The sequence below is a fragment of the Schistocerca gregaria genome, chromosome 1, assembly GCF_023897955.1.
Source record: "Schistocerca gregaria isolate iqSchGreg1 chromosome 1, iqSchGreg1.2, whole genome shotgun sequence".
Lineage (NCBI taxonomy): Eukaryota > Metazoa > Arthropoda > Insecta > Orthoptera > Acrididae > Schistocerca > Schistocerca gregaria.
The window spans coordinates 683,397,320-683,421,235 of NC_064920.1; the positions used below are offsets into that span (position 1 = coordinate 683,397,320).

Genomic DNA, 23,916 nt, shown 5'->3' on the forward strand with positions numbered 1-23,916 from the left:
CTTACGCGGTGTAGCTATAAGGTTTTATCGCTTAAAAAAATGAACTTACGTAATTGAGTTTTTGTTGTCTGCACGTACATGCATGCAGTCCTGGTACACATTGAAATCTACAAAGCAGAGTACCTTAGCCAGCTGCTAAAGGAATCAAAACAAAATGGTGCAGCCCATTGATGTAGTGAAGTAGCATGTGGATAAAGGTGTCATGGTGGATTGGCCTGGCACAGCTGCAACATTTCCACAGTTGACAAAACTTATAACCACAGGATAATTCACTTTACAATGGGCTACCTTGTTGTATTTTGGTTCCTCTAGTAGCATGCTATAGAATTTTGAAATCGTCTGCCTCTATAATTTTTACTGTCCACACTTCTTTCAATTTCCAAACTGACTGTTACTTTATGCCTCAGCATGTTTGTCATGGTGTCCAACCAAGCCCCATTTTTCCTCATTTGATTCAGTATCGTCTCATATGTTATTTGATCAATCCATTCTTTTTGTCGCACCACAATTAAAAACCTTCTATTCTGTAGTTGTATGAACTGCTTATTTCCCATGTTTGATGTCAAGATAATGCTACACTATGTGTAAATACCTTCAGAAAAGACTTAAGAAATTTGTGTTTCCAAGGAATCTGCGTTTTATATCCTCTATACCTGGGCCATATCCGTTATTTTGCTGCCCCAATAGCAAAACTCATCTGCTGGTTTTAGTGTCTCATTTCCTAATCTGATCTCTTCAGCATTGCCTGATTTAATTAGATAAAACAATCAGTCTTGTTTTAATTTTGTCATATGTTCATCTTATAATTTCTGTTCAAGACATCCCTTTGAACTGCTCTTCCAAGTTCTTTGGTGTCTCTGACAAAATTACAAAATCATTGGCAAACCTTAAAGCTTTTATTTCTTCTCCCTGCACTTTAATTTTCTTTCCAAGTTCCTCTATGGTTTCAGTCACATCTTGCTCAACATACAGATTCAAGAACTGTGGAGATAGACTACAATCATGTCTCATTCCCTTCTTAACTACAGTTTCCCTTTCATATAATTCACCTATCATAATTATAAAGGGGCATTATTGAAATAAATTTGTATCAAGATAATTATTCCTGTAAATATATTATTCAAACATATTAATTTGCAAATAAATTATTCATGGATAAAGGAATTATTCCTCTTCACAAATTCAAATAATTATTTGTTAATCATTGTCAGTTACTTAAATAGAAACAGTGCAGAATACCACCCCATTTTCTTTGTTTACTTCTTGTACAGATGTGTAACTAGTGTTCGTCCCTTACATTGTGGTTATTTTTTGATAAATAAATTATTATTGGTTTTTCTAGTAGTGTCATTCAGTGGCTCAGTGGATTAAGTTCCAGACTGTAAAGATTCATTTAATGGTCCTGTTTTGGCTGGTGTATGGCTTTCATTTGACTGCCCTCATATATTTCCACCTGTAATTTGCTGGATAAGCCAGTCCAAATATCTGAGGATGGCAACGGTACATCACTTCCAATAGAACAACGCCACTGCAGCTCTCAGAACAACCTTAAGATTGAGCACAGCTTTATTTACTTTACAGTGCAACAAATACAACATAAAAACATGTTTTAGGCAGGTGGCCTTAGCAGTTGCGATACTGAAATGGCCCAGTTCAACTGACTGCACTTGCTGGTACTTCCGCCTTTCCCTTGCCAACAAGAAGTAGTACTCCGCATGAATAGACAAAGATAGTACAGATACCAGACTCTCTTAATCTGCAATACATTCCTCCATTTTTACCAAGCTTGCTAACACTTTCAGATATGGCTATTTCATTGAAATAATTGTGCAATTTGTCCAGTTGATAGTACTACAAAATAATGAACAAAGAAAGACATCAGAGGTTGCTAATGACTGACATCAACAGACTTTAAATCTTTGTGCATTGCTTTACATTGCAAATAATTTGCCGTCCTTGACAACAACTTACATTTTCTGCCACTCCGTCACGGAGTGATCTTGTCTCCACAATACACCAATCTTCCTACTGAGGCCATCTATATTCCTATGATTCTTTCCAGGCTTATGAATTATGTCAAAATGGAATTCAATTAGCCTCATTGACCAATATGTTGGCCTATTAGATGAACCCAATAATCATTTTAATGCCATGTAATGGATGATAACTTTAAATTTTTTGCACTGTGGATAGTACAAGAAGTATGTCACATCGTAAATGAGGCTCGTCATTTCCTTCTCAGTGGAAGAATAATTTCTCTTTGCATTTTGAAACTGATGTTAGTCATGGAGAACCAGGTGTTTTATCCAATCTATTTCTTAGCTTAATATGCAGCCAAGCTCATGATTACTAGCATCCCATAACATGAACACACACTCATAATTTGGAAAAACCAGTACCATACTAGTTGTCAACAATTCTTTCCATTTTTAAGCACTTCTTCACATTCTGGTATGCACATCTTTTTTTCAAATGAGTGAGAGGTCATGCTATTTCCACAAACTTCGGGATGAATTAATTGAACTAATTTGCTAACCCTGAAAATCTTGTATGGCTCTCACTAACCTATGATCTGTCCGTACTCCATACTGATTAATCACTTGCCCTAAATATTGCACATCTTGTTCTCTTCCTTGTCCTTTGCATAAACAATTATATTGTTAGCCTCTTAAATACTTCCTTAAATGCGTAGCACATACTCTTCCATATCCTTTGTGAAAACAATTATATTGTCCAAACACACCATATACTGCCTTGGATTCAGCCCTCACAAAACTTCATCCCACAAATGCTGAAATATGAGAGGTGCATTTTTGAACCCAAATGGTCTGTGAGAATACTGGTAGTGTGCCGTAGGGACCTTAAACATCACTTTTGATTGCTCCTACGGTGCCAGTTCTAGATAATCGTAGCCACTTTGTATATACAAGGTGGAAGAATACTTGCACTGCCCCAAATTGTGTAAGGTTTCAATTATTTCTGAGACTGGTAATGTATCCATAATCATACAAATATTAAGATTATCTGTAGTCACAGCAATAACAATAAGCTCTGATACGATTATGACCGGTGCTCCCGCAAGGACAAGTACTTTCTTCAGTAGTGCCATCCTGTAGCACATGCTTAACGAACTACTCCATCACAGACTGCACATGATGATGTACACATTATGGTTTACAGTTCATGTCCGATTCATTCCCTGTTGATGTTTTCTATTGTATGATTGCGGTCACTGGAAAAGGCCCATGAGGATTAAACAGTTCTTCAAATTGTAAGAATAACTCCACCATTGCTAATTTGTGCGTTATTTCTAAGTGTTTCACTTTCACCCGCAATGCAGTTATACTTGAGGCTCACTAATGCTTAGGGTCCAAATTCATTCTATCCAGATCATTATTTTTCGAAATCTGTAAATTGGCAACCAACAAATCCTTAGGCAAATCCAAGTCTTCAGTCCCAAAGTTACTTATTCTGACAGTCACCACCTGCTCAACGTTTATTTCCTGAACAATTACAACACACCATGTTTTGTCTCATTCATCTCCTCTCCCAGTGGCTCAATGACACATAATACGTTTACTGACAAATCAATTCCTACACTCATCTGTAGCTGTTTTCCCATACTTTTCAGTACTTAATTGCATGTATTCGTCTTTAGTGACCTTACATGCAACCTAATTGGTTAATCATGTGCGAGAAGTGTGATCCTCAGAACAGTTTTCCCTAGATGAAACATTGGCCCTTCTGACTTGTACTGTGAGTTGCCCAGGGTCAGTTTTAGCATCTTGTTTATACAGGCAATCCAACTTTAAGGGCACAAAGTAACCATCACAAATAGGGGGGAAAACTTCCATGCATTCCTGGAAATTCTTTCTTCCTGCCTGAAAATCCAATATCGCCAATCCCAGGAAACATGGGTCATTACCCCATAACTCCACATAACGTGTGCCACGGTGGGCTGTACTGCCTTTCGCCCATCGGGCCAAACTTGCCATAGACAATTGCACACCTGTGTCTAACAAAACATGGTCTTCTCTTCCATCCACTAAGTCAGTTAAGCAAAATTTCACCTCTGCACGTGTATCAATTTTGCTAAACTTTACTGGGAATGCCATTTGACAGTCCTGGGTCCCCCATTGCTGCTTGACGATTAGCTATGCTGCATACTTCGCTAGCCACCGCGTTGTGTGGCAGAGAGTGTCCTGTACCACAACTAGATGTTTCCTTTCCTATACCACTCTCAGATGGAACGAAGGAAGAATGACACACTATATGCCTCTGTATGAGACCTAATTTCTCATATCTTATCTTCATGGTCCTTGTGCAAAATGTATGTTGGCAGTAGTAGGATCATTTTGCAGTCCGCTTCAAATACCAGTTCACTGAACTTTCCCAGTAGTTTTCTTCAAAATGAATGTCTTCTTCCCTCCAGGGATTCCCACTTAAGCTCCTGAAGAATATTCGTAATACTTGCTTGCTGATCAAACCTACTGGTAACAATTCTAGCTGTTCACCTCTGAATTGCTTTGATGTCTTCTTTGATTCTGACATGATCTGGATCCCAAACACTTGAGTAGTGCTCAAGAATAGGTCGCACTAGCATCCTATATGCAACATTTTCTCCTAAAATTCTTCCAATAAACTGAAGTCGACAATTTGCTTTCCATACCACAATCCTCATATGCTTGTTCCATTTCATATTTCTTGGCAAAGTTACACCCAGATATTTAAAAAAAATGTGACTGTGTCAAGCAGGATACTACTAAGGCCATATCTGAACATTACAGGTACGTTTTTCCTACTCATCCACATTAACTTACTATTTTGTACAGTAAGAGCCAGCTGCCATTCATCACACCAACTAGAAATTTTGTCTAGGTCATCTTGTATTAACCTACAGTCACTTATCTTCGTCACCTCCCTGTACACCACAGCATCATCAACAGAGAACCACAGATTGCTGCCCACCCTGTCTGCCAGATCATTTATGTACACACATCAAAAAAAGTTTTGCATTACCCCGGTTCTGAGAGTTCCGGAACCTGTACAGAAAATTGGAATAGAGATCAACATAAACATCATTTCCGCCCCTTTTATTGCTCATGAAAACCACCCCTTGCATGTTGTACCACCATACAGTGGGACCTTTAGAGGTGGTGGTCCAGATTGCTGTACATACAGGTACCTCTAATACTCAGTAGCACGTCCTTTTGCATTGATGCATGCCTGTATTCGTCGTAGCATACTATCCAAAGTTTATCAAGGCACTGTTGGTCCAAATTGACCTACTCCTCAAGTGGTTGGTGGGTCACGTCATCCATCAACAGCCCTTATCAATCTGTCCCAAGCATGTTTGTTAGGGTTCATGTCTGGAGAACATGCTGGCCACTCTAGTCGAGCGATGTCATTATCCTGCAGGAAGTCATTTACAAGATGTGCACGATGGGGCAGGAATTGTCGTCCATGTAGACGAATGCCTCGCCAATATGCTGCCGACGTGGTTGCGCTATCAGTTGGAGGATGGCATTCACGTATCGTACAGCCGTTACGACGCCTTCCATGACCACCAGCGGTGTACCTCAGCCCCACATAATGCCCCCCCCCCCCCCCCTAAAGCAGCTGGGAACCTCCACTTTGCTGCACTCACTGGACATTATGTCTAAGGCATTCAGCGTGACCAGGTTGCCTCCAAACATGCCTCTGACGATTGTCTGATTGAAAGCATATGTGACTCTCATTGGTGAGAGAATGTGACGCCAATCCTGAGCAGTCCATTTGGCAAATTGTTGGGCCCATCTGTACCGTGTTGCATGGTGTCGTCGCTGCAAAGATGGATCTCACATTGGGAGTGAAGTTGCGCATCATGCAGCCTACTGTGCACAGTTTGAGTCATAACATGACGTCCTTTGCCTGCAAGAAAAGCATTTTTCAACATGGTGGCGTTACAGTCAGGGTTCCTCTGAGCCATAATCCGCAGGTTGCAGTCATCCACTGCAGTAGTAGTCCTTGTGCGGCCTGAGCGAAGCATGCCATCGACAGTTCCTGTCTCTCTATATCTCTCCATGTCAGAACATCACTCCGAGTTGCCTGGACACTTCCCTTCTTGAGAACCCTTCCTGACACAAAGTAATAATGCAGATGCGATCGAACTGTGGTATTGACCGTCTAGGCATGGTTGAACTACAGACAACACCAGCCGTGTACCCCCTTCCTGGTGGAATGACTGGAACTGATCGGCTGTCGGAGCCCCTATGTCTAATAGGCGCTGCTCATACATTGTTGTTTACATCTTTGGGTGGGTTTAGTGACATCCTTAACAATCAAAGGGACTGTGTGCCCCCTATGCAATATCCACAGTCAATGTCTATCTTCAGGTGTTCTGGGAACTGGGGTGATGCAAAACCTTTTTTTGATGTGTGTATATATAAAATAGCAGCAATCCTATCATACTTCCCTGGGGTGCTCCAGATGTTTGCCCTGTCTCCAATGAATGCTCGTCATCGAGGACAACATATTGAGTTCTGTTATTCAAGAAGTCTTCAAGCCAGTCACATATCTGGGAGCCTATTCTGTACGAACATACCTTTGTTAACGTCTGCAGTGGGGTACCATGTCAAATACTTTTCGGAAATCTAGAAATATTGAATCTACCTGTTGCTCTTCGTCCATAATTCGCAATATATCATGCAATACTTTCTAAAACTGAGCTGATTCATGGACATGAGCTTTTCAGTTCCTAGGAAATTGGAATATATTCTAGAATTCAGCAGCAAACTGATGTTAAGGATATTGGTCTGTAATTCTGCGGGTCCATTGTTTTACCCTTCTTATATACAGGAGTCACCTACGCTTCTTTCCAGTCGCTTGGCACTTTCGTTGATTGAGAGATTAACGATAAATGCAAACTAAGTAAGGGGCCAATGACGTAGAGTACTTTTTGTAAAACCGAGTTGGGATTCCATCCAGACGTGGTGACTTATTTATTTTCATCTCTTTCCGTTGTTTCTCCACACCAGAGATGCATATTACACTATCATCTCTATGAGACTCCGTGCAATGGTCAAATTATGGTATGTTTGTATTATTATCCTGGATGAACAATTTCTTAAACAGGGGGCTTAGAACTTCGGCCTTCCTTTTGCTATTCCCTGTCTGTACCTCCCTGTCCTGCACCGTATTCTGCCTACAGTCTCATTCCCAATGCCCACTTTTCCTCCAAAAAAAAAAAAAAAAAAATGATATTTTTGGTGGATTCATGCTGGCCATTGTGACATGATTGAACTACTCCCGTTAATATCTGCAAATATTTTTTTGCCTATGATGCTGCAGTAAGCTTTTCCTCGACACTTCTAATGTTTGAGCATTTATTAACTTTCTTATCTTGTAAGAAGTGTAACTTAACCTTATGTAACAACTGTCTCTTACCAATAAGTCAACTTCACAGCTGTCAACAGGTTGTCCACAAATACTAACACAGCCTCCCATTTCTTATCCAGAAAATATGCAGGTCTGTGTCATCTGCCCTCATTTGAGGTACTTGATCTAGCAAAGACTGAGCCAGGCTTGTAGCAATAACCCCTTGTTACTCATCGTAGAACGTGTGTCTCAAACAATACAAAAAAAAAAAAGTAGCAGGAAAAATATAGTTACACACATACTTAATCCTTACACCTGAGTGCCAACCATGAACACTGTGAGCAATCACTGGTATAATGTCCAGGCCTCCTGTATTATTTGAAGCAAATCACTTGGGAGGATTGAGCACAAGCAGTACTATGACTAGCAAATTGCATTGTACAAACCTAATTGGGTGCATATCAGAATGTTCTCTAGTGTTATCCCCAAACTCCTTCAAATCATTGCCTGAGTCCACTTTCATGAACTGAACTCTGAACGCCATTCTCCAAAACAAACAACCAGACATTTTTAACCTCTGGTGCAGAAAACAAACAATTTGTTGTCACTCACCATCGTTCACCACAATATGATGATGAAGCTGCTTGCTGTTCAATGTCACCGATTCTCGTGACACCATTGTAATGGCTGGCAGCACTTATGGCACCAATGTAATTGCTGCATAGTTGTGGACACTATGTAAGCAAAGATGGTCAATTCAGGATGCTGTAAAACACATAGGGTTCTTACTACCAGTCCCAAGGTTGGCAGTCGTCAAATCATAAACGCTCCCTCAGTAGTAACAATCTGTACTCATTGAGACTGTTGTACTGTGCTGTTGGTGGTGACTGTGGTGGTGTGGTGGTGGCTGTCGTAGGGTCGTAAGGCATGACCCTGCGACACTCGGCGTCGGGGAACATTGTTGTGAAGATGGCAGCAACTGCTCCACTCAGCATAAGACAGTAAGTTTTCTTGTTTGGTAACTGTTCTCCATTGGCGCAGCATCCGATGCTGATAAGACATGGGTGGCCGAATACTGAATGTGCCAGTTGATTGTGACAGACGCTGGCAGGCTGGGCTATGCAGAAGTGTAGGAACAAGGTAGCACAATGCCTGTGCCATGCAAAACTCAGAACATGAGTGAAGCAAGAAGCATCAGAGGCAGCTGGACACGAGTCAGCAGTGGTAGAACGTGTATACACTGGACAGACAGTGGGTCAGAAGCGAGGAGAGCTGGTGCACAGACTCTGAACCAGAGATGCCCAGATCCTGGTTGGTGTCACTCTGGAGGTGATCCCAACTGGATAATTCAAGCCCTGCAGCATTAGGTCTAGGAGCAGCCCACAGACCAGCAGCTGTCAGAAGCAGCAGCTGGCTGTAGTTGAGGCTGGATGATCTACATTGGGCTGTCTGTTGGCAACAAATACCGCTATGTCTCGGTATCGGTAGCATTCGAAGAAATCGTAGTGCTAGGTCCACACTGTGAGTATTTATGATAGATTTGCCAAGCTTTGTTGTGACCAACTGATCACATAGGGACAGAGACGGTGCAGTACTGTGCCAAAATGTGAGGTAATTCAGCTCATTGCTGTGGCGGACTGAGGTCTCACACCATGCCACCTCAGCAGCATTCCAGCTCTGGCAGTGGAATTCCACAGTAGCTAGCTGGTCCGCCTGAAGTCTTCTTGGAGAGGTGTTAGCACAACAGTAGAGTTGTCCAACAGGAGTCCTTATCAAGCTGGACTAATTTGAAAAAAGGGAAGACTGATTCCTGTAGAGATATGTTCATTGTGAAGTGCTTGTTTAGAGTTTATTTAATCAGTGTGAGGACATCCCAGAAATCCTCACAAAATCTCAATGGGGATGTTAAAGAAATGTGCCATATGTGGAAAGGACCATTGCTGTTAATATTCTTAATAGTCTGTGAGCCTGCACTGCTATACAAAACAAAAATATATTACTATCAACATTCTATATTTTACTTGATACTCAGAAAAGAAAAATTGGAATAAAAACATGTGTATGCGGAAGATTATTTACTATATTTCTTCCCTCACAACATTCACAAATGGAAAAGGAGATGTAAGGGTAGATTGATTCTGGTACACTATGTACATACCAGTGAGTATAGTTGTGATCGTTGCTGTGCACCATATCTTCATAGTAACTATTTATTTAAAAATAATCAGTTGTATTACTCTGAACCTGATAAACTGCACATTCAATTTGGAAGTGTTTTCCTACACTACAAGAGTAACTCTGAGCAATCTACATGTGTCCCTTCGCATATTTACCTAAATATTTTCAGTAGATATCCTTTGCATGTCTCTCAGGGTGATGTTGCCATGCAGGTGTGTGTGTGTGTGTGTGTGTGTGTGTGTGTGTGTGTGTGTGTGTGCGTGCGTGCTGTATAGTTTTGTAAAAAGAATTGCCATAAAGCTAGTTACATTCTCAGTCTTACGTGCCTATTGATTTCTCAGGGCATCAGCTGTCCATTCCATTATTAATATTCTACCAGTGGCCTTCCATTACCATATTTGAATTTTCCTTTGTAGTTTATAATTAATATTTAACATTTTCTTACTTTGGTATTCCCTTTTTTTCTTGTAGTGGATGGTGCTATTCACCGGGCAGCTGGTCCAGAATTGAAGAATGAGTGCAGAGGACTTGGAGGCTGTGAGGCTGGTGATGCAAAAATTACAAAAGGCTATAAATTACCATCAAAAAGTTAGTAAGTTTTGACTATAGTGTAGCCAGAAATATTTGTTTGCAGTAGTGAAATATAATCATGTAAAAGTAAAATTTCTGTTTATAAAAGACAAATTAAAGGTATGAGAAAGAAACATATATATATAATCAGTTATTAGAAAATATTTTGGAAATTACAACTGGAAGTTGACAATAAGTCATATTTTACAAAGTAGGATATTATGTGTTTTTACCCAGTGACAGCACTTCCCTTTTATGAAATGGCTAACCAGAGTTGTCTGTGTTAATCTCATCACAATGTTCTTTTTACCACCCTTCCTCTTCCTTTTTGTTGCTCCCTTTCTTCCCAGTGAACATCACTTTTTTTGCTTGTCTTTATTAATATTGCTTAAAAAGGAAGCAATCTATGGGTGCTGCCAGTGAGTAAAAACACATAATATCCTACTTCGTAAAATATGACTTATTGTCAACTTCTGGCAGTAATTAATAGACAAAAGTTTGTTGGTCAGAGTTTTCAATTACTGAGAACAACAAATCCCATCCAGGAGCTTAAAGTACTAAGTAAATAATTACATGTGTGTTAACAAAGAGGCAAATGTGTTTGGCTAATATTTGCTTTCAGGATGTACAGTTATCAAAACAGCTAGTAGAAATGGAAATGAAACAATAATTTTAGAAAAAGGGTAGTATTCTTAGTTTCCAAAATTGCGGGTTTTTTCCCCCAGGCAAGAAAGTAGGAAACCTTATAGTTTCATGTTACAAGTACAGTTACTGTGTATTATTATTATTATTGTTGTTGTTGTTGTTTTAACGTACTCTTTATCAGCTATACTGTGTGTGGCTATCCATGTAGGTATGTACATCTACATCTGCACTCTGCAAACCACTGTGAAGTGCATGGCAGAGGGTATGCACTACCATACCATTTATTAGGGCTTTTTCCCATTCCATTCATATAGGGAGTACGGGAAAAATTATTGTTTAAATGTCTCTGTGCATGCTGTAATTAATCTAGTCTAATCATATCCTCATGATCCCTATGGGTGTGATATGTAGATAGATGTAGTATATTCTGAAAATCATCATTTAAAGCCGGCTCTTGAAACTTTGTCAGTAGACTTACTTGGAATGGTTTCTGTCTATTTTCAAGAGAGTGCCAGTTCAGTTCTTTCAACATCTCAGTGACACACTCCCACAGGATAAACAAACCTATGACCATTTGTGCTGCTCTTCTCTGCAATATTCAGTATCCCCTGCCAGTCCTGTCTGGCACAGGTCGCACACACTTGAGCAGTATTCTAGGATGAGCACATGAGCCACTTCTGAGCATTCTCCTTCGTAGAACGGTTGTATTTCCCTCATATTTTAACAATAAACCAAAACCCGCTTTACCTACGACTGAGCCGACGTGGTCTTTCCCCTTCTGTGTCCCTACCTAAGTGTTATACCTAAGTATTTGTTTGAGTTTACAGATTCCAGTTATGACTCACTAGTGTTATATTCATAGGATACTACCAGGTGTAGAAGTATGAAACCAGAATTTGGTTGCAATAGTTACATATCTGTAGTTAGGGGAAAAAAACAGTTCTTCTCATGAGGTGAACCAGTTTTCCTAATAAAATATTTTCATTAAAAATCTTCCCCTATTCCATCCTCTAGGGGTTCAGTTTCCAAAAACACGGAAGCATGCCTTTTTTTATTTGTAACCCAGAAGTCAAGCACCATTGTTCATAAGTGGAGCTTTAAAAACACCATAGAAGCCATTAGTTATGATTTTTTCCTTAAAAAGCTTCCACCTACTACTTTACTCCCTTAGGGTTTAATTTCCAAAAATGTTGAAACACATATTTCTTTATTTTTGACCAAGAAACCAAATACCAATTTTTGTAGGGCTAGCTTCAAAATTGCCATAATAGTATTATTTTTGTTTTTAAAAAAAGCCTTCATTCCATGTTTCACACAATTTGGATTGGAATTTCAAGAAATGTCTTCCTAAATGACACTTGCTGTATAAGAGCCACACCTTCTCCAAATTTCAGGTTTCTAGAGGTTTGGGCTGGGTGGTGATGAATCAGACATTGTAGCATTTAAGTAATCTACAGGAAGCTAACCATCCACTTCCGATTTAGGGAAGCTCAGTGAAGTGCTGTTTGACATAATGGCTTCATGATATTAATGTTAAATCCAGGGGAAGACAACATAAATCACTAACAAATAATTGTTAGCTTTACCCTCAGTTCCTCTTTGAACAAATAAGCCACACATGTCCATTCTATAATGCGGGTATCTGATAAATAAATTTCATTTTGGGATAATGTAGTATTTTATATTTAGGAACTGGATAATATTGGTTGTGGCTATGCAGCAAACTTCCCTAAGTAAGCTATGCCACATGAGGGGGCTCCTTCCATCTTGATAAGTTCATATGCCACTACTGGTCATGATTGCATATTGTACCAATGCCGTAATTAATTACCCATTGTAAGCTTTCTTTTTGAGAAATATTTTTGTGTTCAAACCATTTTGCACTTAGCATTCCATGTGATAGAGAAATAAATAATGAAAATTAATTTCAAATCTTCATCTGGGCAGGAAAATGACAGAAACATGCAAACTACTCAAATCTTCATAAAATTCTTCTGGGATGTACACCTTTCCATCTTTTTAAAATTATGTAATAGTGTTTGCAGACTACTGAAAGTGGCCATAGTTAGGATACGTAATGTTACTCATGAAGGCCATTCGTAATAGTGGGGAAACATTGACACATCATTGTACAAAATGATTTGGTCTAAAATCCAGAAGAATTTGAGGGAAATTTGCTCTGCCTGTGAAAGCCTAAAAACTTACTTTAACCACTCGCTTCTACCAACTAATATACAACAAGCAGAATTAGTTCTTTTTTCAGATGACACTAGTACTGTAATCAATCCAAGCATACATATGGTAACAGAAGAAATGGTAAACAGTGTTCTTAAAAGTATCATTGACTGGTTTTCTGCGAATAGTCTCGCCCTCAGTTTTAAAAAGACACAAAATATTTAGTTCTGCACATCTAGAGGTACTGCGCCAGTAATAAGTGTAGTACATGACAAGGAAATAATTACTAAAGTGGAAGCTTCAAAATTTTTGTGTTTCCTTATTGGTGAGAATTTAAACTGGCAAAAGCAAGTTGCTGAAATCTTAAAAGAATTTAATTCAGCCACAGTTGCACTTAGAATAATTGCAAGTGTTGCGGAGAGACAAATCAGTAAGTTAACACATTCTCTGTGTTTCCATTCAATAACGTCATTGAGGATAACATTCTGGCATAACTCATCCTTAAAAAGGAAAGTCTTCATCACTCACAAATACGCTGTGAGAACAATATGTGTTACTCACCCATTATCATCTTGTAGACATCTGTTTAAGGAGGTAAGCATTTTGATTACTACTTCACAGTATATTTATTTCTTCATGAAGTTTGTTGTAAATAATCCACTGCAGTTCAAAAGGAACTCTGATGTACATAATTTCAGTACCAGAAGAAAAAAGTTATATTCATTATGCCACATTAAGGGTGTCTTCAGCACAAAAAGGGGTGCACAGTATTGCAACCAAAATTTTTAACACTTGCTCAATGATAATACAAAATGTCTTGCGAACAGCAAAGTAAAATTTGAAAATAAACTGAAAAAGTTTCTCCTTGACACTGACTGTATTTCATAGAAGAATTCCTATTACTGTAATGTGTAAAAGATAGTGGCTAGGAAATAACAACTCACATATGTAAGTCTTTAAAAAACCACTTGTAAATTATCAGCATGTAGGCATATTTACAAAACAATTTTTGCTGTGAATCAGAGAGATAGTATGTACATAGAGGGGCTGTGACGCATTGTCAAAAATCCTTGCATTGCCACAATGTACTATCATCAGCCATACGCTCGGAAGTAATTGTGTACGAGTGACTAAAATGAGGAAGTACTGCCGCTTGCAGTTGGTATTCAGAAAATGGTCATCTGGCATCAGTTGCTTGCTGTGTGGTGCGATCTTTGTCTTGACCACCAAATTTACGAAAGTGTTGTTAAGGATGCCGTGGCAGCTGAATATCCATGACAAACAAGACTATTAATATGATAGCTGTTTTTGTAGTATTGGTACACATGTCCCGAACCTATGTTCACAGTTTCAAGTGTACAGCATACTTAGTTTGGTTTTGAAGATAGAAAGGTTAGATGTGTTGTAGTGTGCCCAGCAATTTTTCATTATTATAAACAATGGAGCAAAGAATTTGCATCAAATTTTATGTGAAAAATGGAATCAAATCCTCTAAAACGCTAGAAATGTTGACAGTGGGATACAGCGACTTTTTTTACAAGTGGTGCATGCTCTTCCAAGATGGCAGAAGATACTAATGACGAATCTCACTCTGGATGCCCAGAAAATCAACAACAGATGATAATGTTGAAGCAGTGAAGAAAATTGTTTTGGAAAAATCATGGAATTACCGTAAGAGAAGTTGCTGAGGATGTTGGCATATCGGTCGGTTCATGTCGTGCAATTTTTTCGAATGTGTTGGGCATGAGACGTGTGTCAGCAAAGTTTGTTCAAAAACTTCTCTATTTTGATCAGAATAACCGTCGCATGAGCATTGCTCAGGAGCTCTTGAATGTCAGTGATGAGCCTGATTTGCTCAAAAGGGTCATAACTGTTGATGAAACATGTGTTTACGGTTATGACATCGAAACAAAGCCCATTCGTCCCAATGGAAGCATGCCATACAGTCAAGACTGAAACAAGCATACCAAGTTGACCAAATGTCAAAGTTTTGCTTACGGTCCCCCCTCCCCCACATTAATTTTTGCCTCAAGGTCGTATGGTCAACAAGGAGTATTACCTTGATATTATATGCAGTTTTCGAGAAGCAGTATGCAAAAAATGTTGAGAATTGTGGAAAAACAGTTCATGGCTTTTGCATCACGATAGTGCTCCTTCAACATCGTTGTGTCTGTGTGAGATTTTTTGGCCAAAAACAACTCGACAGTTGTACCTCAGCCACCATATTCACCAGATATGGTCCCCTGTGACTTTTTTCCTGTTCTCAAAACTGAAGAGACCTATGAAAGGATGAAGATTTTCAACGATTGAAGAAATAAAAATTGCATGACTGGAAGTACTCAAGGCTGTACCAAAAAGTGCGTATGAGAAGTGCTTTAAGATTGGAAAAAGCTTTGTCACAAGTATATTGCATCTGAGGGGGATTTCTTTGAACGATACACCTCATAAATGTCAGTGCTGCTTGTTTCACTCACAGCAGCAAAATCTTTCATTTTTTAATCAAAATAGTCGTGAAATTGGAGAAACTCGTTCCTGATAGATCATGTTTTTGTATGCAGATAGCATTGAATGTTGCAGAATATAATTCTGTTACACGAATAAGAAAGACACAGATTGTGTTGTTATCATTTGTCTTAGAATCTCCTCAACTGACATTTAATTATAGAAATCCGGATCTAGAGTGATGTATTTATGATAAATCTTCAATGCGCCACTGCCCTGAAACAGCGTACTGTCATAAAAAGCAAGTTATAATACAGGAACAACTAAATACCATGAATCCTCTCAAAATTAACGAGTGTGAAATTTCACGTGACTGATTTCTGATTTCAGATAAACATCAGTCAAAAGCGGTTGTGGCTCCCTTATTTTAGTCACTCATCATTCTGTGATTGTTTTAAAAGTGAGATAGTATGCGTGCAAACATGTAAGCTGTGCAGTTACCAAATTTCATTTTGAAATTATGCCCAAGTTTGAGCAGTGTATAGCTAAATACACAAAAGCAGTAAAACTACAAATCTATCTCATTTCTTGTACATACTGCTAAAAAATATTATCTGTTGGTGGGTTTGTTCATTTGTGTTATACACCAGTGAAGAAAAAGCATTTCAGTGTTTTGCTTTATGTGAATATGTGAATTTATTATTTTAAGCTAGGTTTTATAATTTCCTTACATCCTATCATGTTCCATGTCCCCTTTGTTTTAACTTTCAAAAACATGGCAGAGGGTTGTTCAGTTTGCTTCACTCTGATCATAGTGTTGCCTCTCTGTGGTATTCTGTCTCTTTGATGGGAATATAAAATGACTTATTCCACATCATTACTATTTGAAATTTTAAACATTTTGAATTGGCTGTGAGCCAGCAACCATATGCTTTTTATTACAGGATGTATATACAGCCAGATCGGTTGCACAAAACGTGCAAATTTTTGTGCAATCAATGTGGCTGTGTATACATCCTGCAATTCATTACTATTTATTATGTAAATGAGCCATGGAACACAAAACTAACTAACTTCCTTCAGTTTCTTGATTTAATGGAATTATAACTGAAAACCATAAATACTTGTAAACTGCATAGTAGAATGATTTTTTGACACACAGCTTTTTCAAGGCTAATGAGAGCCCAGTTGGAAAGTATAAATCCTTCCACTCTATGACCACAGTGCAGCATAGAATGGGAAAAACGGTCTAGGTAGCAAAAGCATCATAAGCTTTATTGACATGTTTCGCCTTTTTGAGACATCTTCAGAATTACCACATGGGAAAAATATAGAAAAGGAGGTCATGGTTATGATCATGTCTGACATAAAAAGGTGGTAAAAACTTTTTAAAATACTATGACACATCAGACAAGGGAGACTTAAGTACAGAAACTGCAGGTAAAGCATTAGTCATAAGTAGTCAAAATTTTGGTGTGCACCTAAAACGAAAAAGCAAAAGGATTTTGAAAAACGGTGCCCTAGACTAGCAACAAGGAGCCAAATTTGTGGTGAAACTGTGTAAGAGGAGATGATCCTTACCTTCGGCAGAGGCATGCAGCTGTACTTAGATAGGGCCACACTTCCAATCTTGACTCAAATATTGGTATATAAGTTATGGTGGCCATGAATATATGACCGCATGTGTGCACACAACGTAAGAAAGGCAGGCAGGACACTGCTGCAGCAGACGGAAGCTCCACTACAGTGCGTTTACATATTTGAAAGTACAATAAATCAGGATAAAGTAAAACATATAGTGACAATTAACGTCAATACAAATGAAAAATAGATTTAAAGTAGGTGATAAAAGGAAAACATATCAAAAAACAATTAAAGACAAAATAAAGTATCTAAAACTTGACACCCTATGTTGGCATCACAAGTAAGTCCCTCAGGTGGCTCAGCATTCATTTGCTGGGTACGGGCTTGGCGAACCCGGGGTCCTCGAGCTGTGGACTGGTGTGCGCCGCCAGTCTGCTGATACCGTAAGCTCTGGGCATGCTTCAGCGACCACCGTTTGGTGCAACAGTGGAACGTTGTGTGTCTTAGGGACCGGGGATCTTGGCTTGGTTGCCTGGATCGCGAGGACGGTATATACCTCTGTAAAAAACCCTTCAATCTTAAAGTGTGCTGCGCGCCGATAAGATGCGTGGCTGTTGAGGTGGAACAGTCGCTAGCGGGCAACCTCTGGGGAACCTGCCGCACCTCAGTTGTACAACGCTCTGTCTGCATGGACGTAAGTTTCCCTAGCTGCTCGTGGGACTACCACGAGTACCACGAATTCTTCCTCTTTTCCTCATTCTAATTTTTCGCTGGCCAGTGGGATGGGTGGACCGCTGGTACGCACTACCGCCCAATCCAACAAGAGGGCTAGGTTAGCCAGTCGTCCTGACTCCGGCGTCAGCAAACGTACAGCAGTTCAGAGTAACAGAGCACATATTGAAAACCAGAATGTGTTTTTAATTATAAAAAGGAAAGAGGGTTCCTTTGAAAAGGTTTCGCCATTCTATATTCAAAAGGGTCTAGAAGGAATAGCTGGAACTTTAAAATCAGTGAAGCGTTTACGGAATGGGACACTACTTGTTGAAACATCAACAGCTCAGCAAGCAGTTAACCTCCAAACAGCTAAAAGCTTGGGGGAATACACTATCGATACAGAGCTTCACAGCACCCTGAACTCCAGTAAGGGTGTTTTTACCTGTGGGGATCTCGTTGACATTCCTGTAGAAGAATTAAAGAGTGAGTGGGCTCAGGAGGGAATTGTTGACGTTCAGAACATCATGAAAAGGGTGGATGGGAACCTGGTGAAATCAGACTCCTTCATTCTTACTTTTAATACCCCCAAACTCACAGAACACGTGAAGGCAGGATTTCTTCGACTAAACGTCCAGTCTTATGTCCCAAACCCAATGCGCTGTTTTAAGTGCCAGCGTTTTGGGCATACAACTCTAGGGTGTAAGGGAGAAGCGATGTGTGCCAACTGTAGTAAGGTTGCCCATGACGGAATTGTCTGTTCGTCGCCTGTCAGATGTATAAACTGTTCTGAAAGCCACCCTGTTTGGAGTAGGGACTGTAGAATCTTCCTAGAGGAACGTAAAATACAAGAAATAAAAACAACTAAGCGTATCCCCTACAGTGAAGCCAAAAAGATCTTTAAGGCCATGCAGCCCCCCCACATTCATTACGTCCTTTGCTTCCATTGTTCAGAAGCCGCCTCTGAAGGTCGATGCATCTACACAGACGGAGGCTGTTACTGTTGGCACGAACAAATGCACATGTCAGTGCACTTGCAAGGCAGAAACTGTATCAGAGCCTGTAGCCCCTTGTAGAACAGCAGAGAAAGGTACAGTAGCTAACATTGAAGAGCCGCAGGCATCTCCGATTGCTGAGGCTGTTCCAAAGCCCAGCATGGTGATAAACACCCCAGCTCCTGTTCCAGCAAAGCCCTCTAAACAAATGAAAACACATGTGAAGCAACAGCAACAGATTAAATCGGCTGGTAAACCCTTGGATCATGTTAATGTGGTCCCGCTAGACGCTTCATCAGACTCTTCCCTAGAGCTGATGGAGAATATGGGGCAATCATCTCGCCCCAAGACTGAGCCTCCACCCGGTGCAGTCTCCCCACCTCGGTGGAAAGAGAGGCAGAAAATACAACCACCGTGATGGCTCCCATACTACAATGGAACCTGCAAGGGTTCAGGACACATGTGGAGGAACTGCGTCTATTGATTCAGGATAGACCTATGTGTGTATGTCTGCAAAAGACAAATTTCAGTGACACATACACCCCTGAGCTACGTGGTTATGTCCTCCACAAAAAGGACGACCTGAGTGGACAGAGAGCTCGAGGAGGAGTAGGTATCTTCGTCAACACAGACTACCACTCCTCGCCTCTCTACCTCACGACGGATTTACAGGCAGTTGCAATATTAGTCCATGTGCGTTATATGCTAACAGTATGTTCGCTTTACCTGCCCCCACATGATGAGCTTGACGAAGAGGCTCTCAGTGATCTTCTTACACAGCTCCCCCACCCCTTCATCCTCTGTGGTGATTTTAATGCACACAATATGCTTTGGGGCTCTGTGAGTACTTGCCCCAGGGGTAGAGCAATTGAGAGGCTTCTTCTGTCTACCAGTGCCCACTTGCTAAATACAGGTCAAAGCACGCATTTTTGCATTGCAACTGTGTCATTCTCTACCATTGATCTATCGCTTTGCTCTCCAGCTTCGCCCACACTGCTGCATGGGAAGTAGTTGATGACTTACACGGCAGCGCGGCAGCGATCACTTCCCCATCCGGATTCACTTGCCACATACAGTGGAACTGGAAAGGAAACCGCCTCGATGGGTGCTCGGTAGAGCCAACTGGGCAGTGTATAGTCAACTCGCCCAGTTTGAGCATCGGGTCAGTGTCCAGGAATGGGTGGATCATATTACTGAAGTGATCCACCACGCCAGTGAAGCGTCCATCCCACAGTCCACGGGACAACCGAAGCGGCAGCCTGTCCCTTGGTGGAGCGATGAATGCCGCTGTGCAATCAGGGCTAGACGGGCAGCTCTGCGTAGGTTCAAATGCCGGCCAACTGTAGAGAACCTTGCAGCTTTTCGGGTGGCAAGGGCAAAGTGTCGTCGGATTATACGAGAGAGCAAGAAGAGGTCGTGGCAGCAATTCCTTAACACCATTAATCGTTCTACGCGAAGTTCCATTGTATGGGAGACCATCAGGAGGATTTCTGGGAGAGGTGAGAGGTGCCCTATGGCTGCTATAATGTGGAATGGTACTCTCCAAACGACCCCAAAAGATATTGCCCAGTCTATGGCGGCTCATTTTGCAGCTATTACTGCAACTGCCAGTCAGAATCCAGCTTTCCAGCCCCACAGAGTGGCTGCTGAGAGGAGCAGTTTTGACTTCCACTCACCCAATACAGAAGAGTACAACTGCACATTTTCCATGTGGGAACTGGATTCTGCATTGTGTGGGGCTCGTGATACATCCCCTGGTCAGGATAGAATCCACTATAGCATGCTGCGGCACCTCACAGGGAGAAATAAAGAAATCCTCCTCCGACTTTTTAATCTAGTTTGGATGTCCGGTCACTTCCCTGACTCGTGGCGTGAAGCAATTTTAATTCCTCTTTTAAAACCTGGGAAAGACTGCACGTGCCCGGGTAGTTACCGTAGTGTTGCCCTCACAAGCTGCGTGGGAAAGACCTTGGAGCGGATGGTCAACTGCCGCCTTGTCTGGATGTTAGAATCCAGACAACTCCTTAGTCGCTTTCAGTGTGGGTTCAGGAGGTATCGCTCCACCTTTGATAACCTGACCCTCCTGGAGGCGGCCATACAACAGGCTTTCCTGCGCCAGCATCATCTGTTGGGAATATTTTTTGACATTGAAAAGGCATACGACACTACTTGGAGGCATCTTATCATCAGGCAGCTCCACAAATGGGGTTTTCGTGGATGTCTTCCCAATTTTATTCGGTCCTTCCTGTCGCCACGTTATTTTCGGTACCGAGTCGGAGACGTACTGTCTAGTCGCTTTGAACAAGAGAACGGTGTCCCTCAAGGTAGTGTTTAAAGTGTGATGGTGTTTGCTATTGCTATTAATAGTATTACGTCTGTTGTGAAAAGTCCTGTGCAGTGTTCCTTGTTTGTGGACAATTTCTCTGTATTTTGCTCTTCTTCAAGCCTTCCAACGACGACTCGTCAGTTGCAACTCACTCTCCGACATTTGGATGACTGGGCACAGAAGAGTGGTTTTCTTCAACTGATAAGTCGGTGTGTGTTCTTTTTAACCATTCTCGTTCCATTTTTGACTTGCCTGAGTTGAGGATGAGGGACACCGTTCTGAATTTTAAAGACATGGTGAAGTTTCTGGGTCTCACTTTTGATTCTAAGCTTACGTGGCTGCCACACATTAAGGAACTGAAAAAACGGTCTCTTAAGGCGCTGTCTATTTTAAAATGTCTTAGTCACCTCACATGGGGAGCAGACAGGACTTGTCTGCTCCGGTTTTACAGAGCCTTCGTGCAGTCCCGCCTTGATTATGGATGCACGGTGTATGGGTCTGCAAGACCCACTTATTTGAAGCTGTTGGATGTGGTGCACCATGAGGGGATTCGGCTGGCCACTGGGGCATTCAGAACGAGCCCCATACCAAGCCTGTGTGCAGAGGCAGGTGAACCGCCACTTCACCTCCGGCGGCGTCTACTAATGGTGCGCCAGGCCTATCAAACATTATCCACACCATACACGCCTGCATACCACACTGTTGCTCAGCCTCCACTGGAAAGGCTTTTTCGCAACCGGCAACGAGCAACAAGGCCTCAGTAGTGTTCCCCGAACGTGTCATCAGGATTCGCCTTCCCCAGGAATACACTGTTTTTTCCGCAGAACTTCACGCGATCCTGAAGGCATTGGAGCAGATATGGTGTACTCAGGGCAAAAACTTTCTAACTTGCTCTGACTCAATGAGCGCATTACAGTCACTGCAGAACCTGTACCCAGCGGAGAAGTTGTAACAGCTGATTTACAACCAACTGTACATCCTCCAACGACAGGGCAAGCAAGTGTCCTTTTGCTGGGTGCCAGGGCATGTGGGCATACGGGGAAATGAACAAGCTGATAGAGCTGCCAAGGACGCATGCAGATTGCCGGAGGTGACACAATGTTCTATTCCTTTGCAAGGTATTGTTTCTGTGCTGCGGTGGAAGTGTATGGAATTCTGGGAGGAGGAATGGCTGGCAGTGAGGGAAAATAAGCTGTGATTGGTGAAACCCACCATCCAGCCGTGGTGTTCCTCCTGCCGGTCACCTAGGCGTGACGAAGTGACCCTTACGCGTCTTCGCATAGGGCACTGTCCTCTTATGCATGCCTTCTTACTACGGCGAGAGGAACCCCCACTGTCTGATGCCTGTGGCGTACGAATCACTGTACGCCACATTTTAGTTGAGTGTGATTTATATCGTTCTGTCAGGGCAGAAGTTAATATTAGTGGGGATCTGGCCTCGATTCTAGCTGATGACGAGGCGAGTGTCAAAAAAGTTTTAAGGTACTGTGTTGTTTCTGGGCTTCAGCCAAAAATTTTAGGTTTGGAATTTTTAGTGTGTTGCCGAGTGGCTTACCACTCCTTTTTATACTTGTAATAGGCCAGTTCCAAACATGTGCTATGTGTTTCATTTTAACCCTTTCACCTACGTTCTCTTGCAGTTATCCTCTTTATGTGCTGCATTCCACTTTGCAACTGTTGACGTGCAAACTGCCTATGTAGCCTTTCACTTTTAATTTTAGTCCTATTTTAGCAGTTGCTGCATTTTAGTGACACTTGTCTGTTGTTGTTTCCGTTCGGGCGCTAAAGACTACACTGTTGAGCGCCCATATCCGTCCATCCATCCATCCATCCATCACAAGTAAGGACAAGAAATATGTGGACATAACAGCTTGTTTACAAAATGGACAAAATATATTAAAAAAATCCAAATGTTGAATGTAGGATATAAAAATAAATTAACATTTTCGTGAAGAGATTTACGCCAGTGCCCATTTATACTCTGAAAACTTGTAATCATTGACTCATAAAATGTTGACTCATAAAATGTTGACTCTTGGTAATCAGTTGGTCCCTAAGACTTAGGTGTTTAGCTACAAGAGTGTTTCACGATCTCCAATTCCAGTTGGAAAATCCAACCTTATCTTCCCTATTTTAACTTTTACAACAATATTTGTCATTGCACTGTTTCGTCTTCTCTAATAATAGTTAGTTTTGTTACTGCAGTTATGTATGCATGTTCAAAAATTTTTTTTTTTAAGTAGTGTTGTACTGTCGCATAAAGTTTTCATTACCAGTAGTTATTTTGTGTGATTGTTTTTCATTTTGTTTCTTATGACCATCTCCCCTGATTTTTCTTTTTCTGTTAGAGGACATTAATCTTCCTCCTTTTTCTTTTCTTGACTTGTTCTGCTCCATGTCTTTGCATCTCTCTTGTAACAGGTGCCATTGGTATGTCTTAAATATTTCAGATAATGCCTTCCTACTGTATTTTACAAATTATTTCTTTATTTATTTGCAGATGTTATTCACACTGTTGGTCCTCTAGGAGAAAAGCCAGGCCTTCTTAAATCTTGTTATGATACATGTTTGAATATACTTGTCAACAATAATCTGCGAACAGTAGTAAGTGAGGCACTTGTTTCATAAGTAAAATTTGTTAGATTTTGAATTCAACTAAGCAGTGAAGTTAGTTTAACACTTACGTAAATATTTTAAAAATCATTGTAATCAGTGATACTTAAGCAATTCATTTTATAATTTTTTTAAAATTGCTAAATACTTAATAGAAATTTTTGTTTCAGGCCTTTCCCTGCATTTCAACAGGAGTTTATGGTAAGTGGGACTTAAGATGTGTGCCCTAAATACATTAACTGAAATCTCAATGGACACCCAATGAGTATTATTGCATGACAAACTCTGCCCCCATCCCCCCTTTCATCTTCCTATCTCCAT

At 40.8% G+C, this 23,916-nt stretch overlaps 1 protein-coding gene across 10 annotated transcripts in view; it reads left to right on the plus strand.

Moving 5' to 3' along the window:
* LOC126363602 (ADP-ribose glycohydrolase MACROD1-like) overlaps nucleotides 1-23,916 on the plus strand; it is a 77,876-nt gene that overhangs the window by 25,698 nt on the left and 28,262 nt on the right. For all 10 annotated transcript variants that reach the window (XM_050007975.1, XM_050007976.1, XM_050007980.1 and 7 more), the window contains 3 exons: nucleotides 10,006-10,122; nucleotides 23,483-23,586; nucleotides 23,766-23,796. In XM_050007975.1, the coding sequence (XP_049863932.1) occupies nucleotides 10,006-10,122; nucleotides 23,483-23,586; nucleotides 23,766-23,796 (252 nt within the window). The remainder of the gene's footprint in view (nucleotides 1-10,005; nucleotides 10,123-23,482; nucleotides 23,587-23,765; nucleotides 23,797-23,916) is intronic.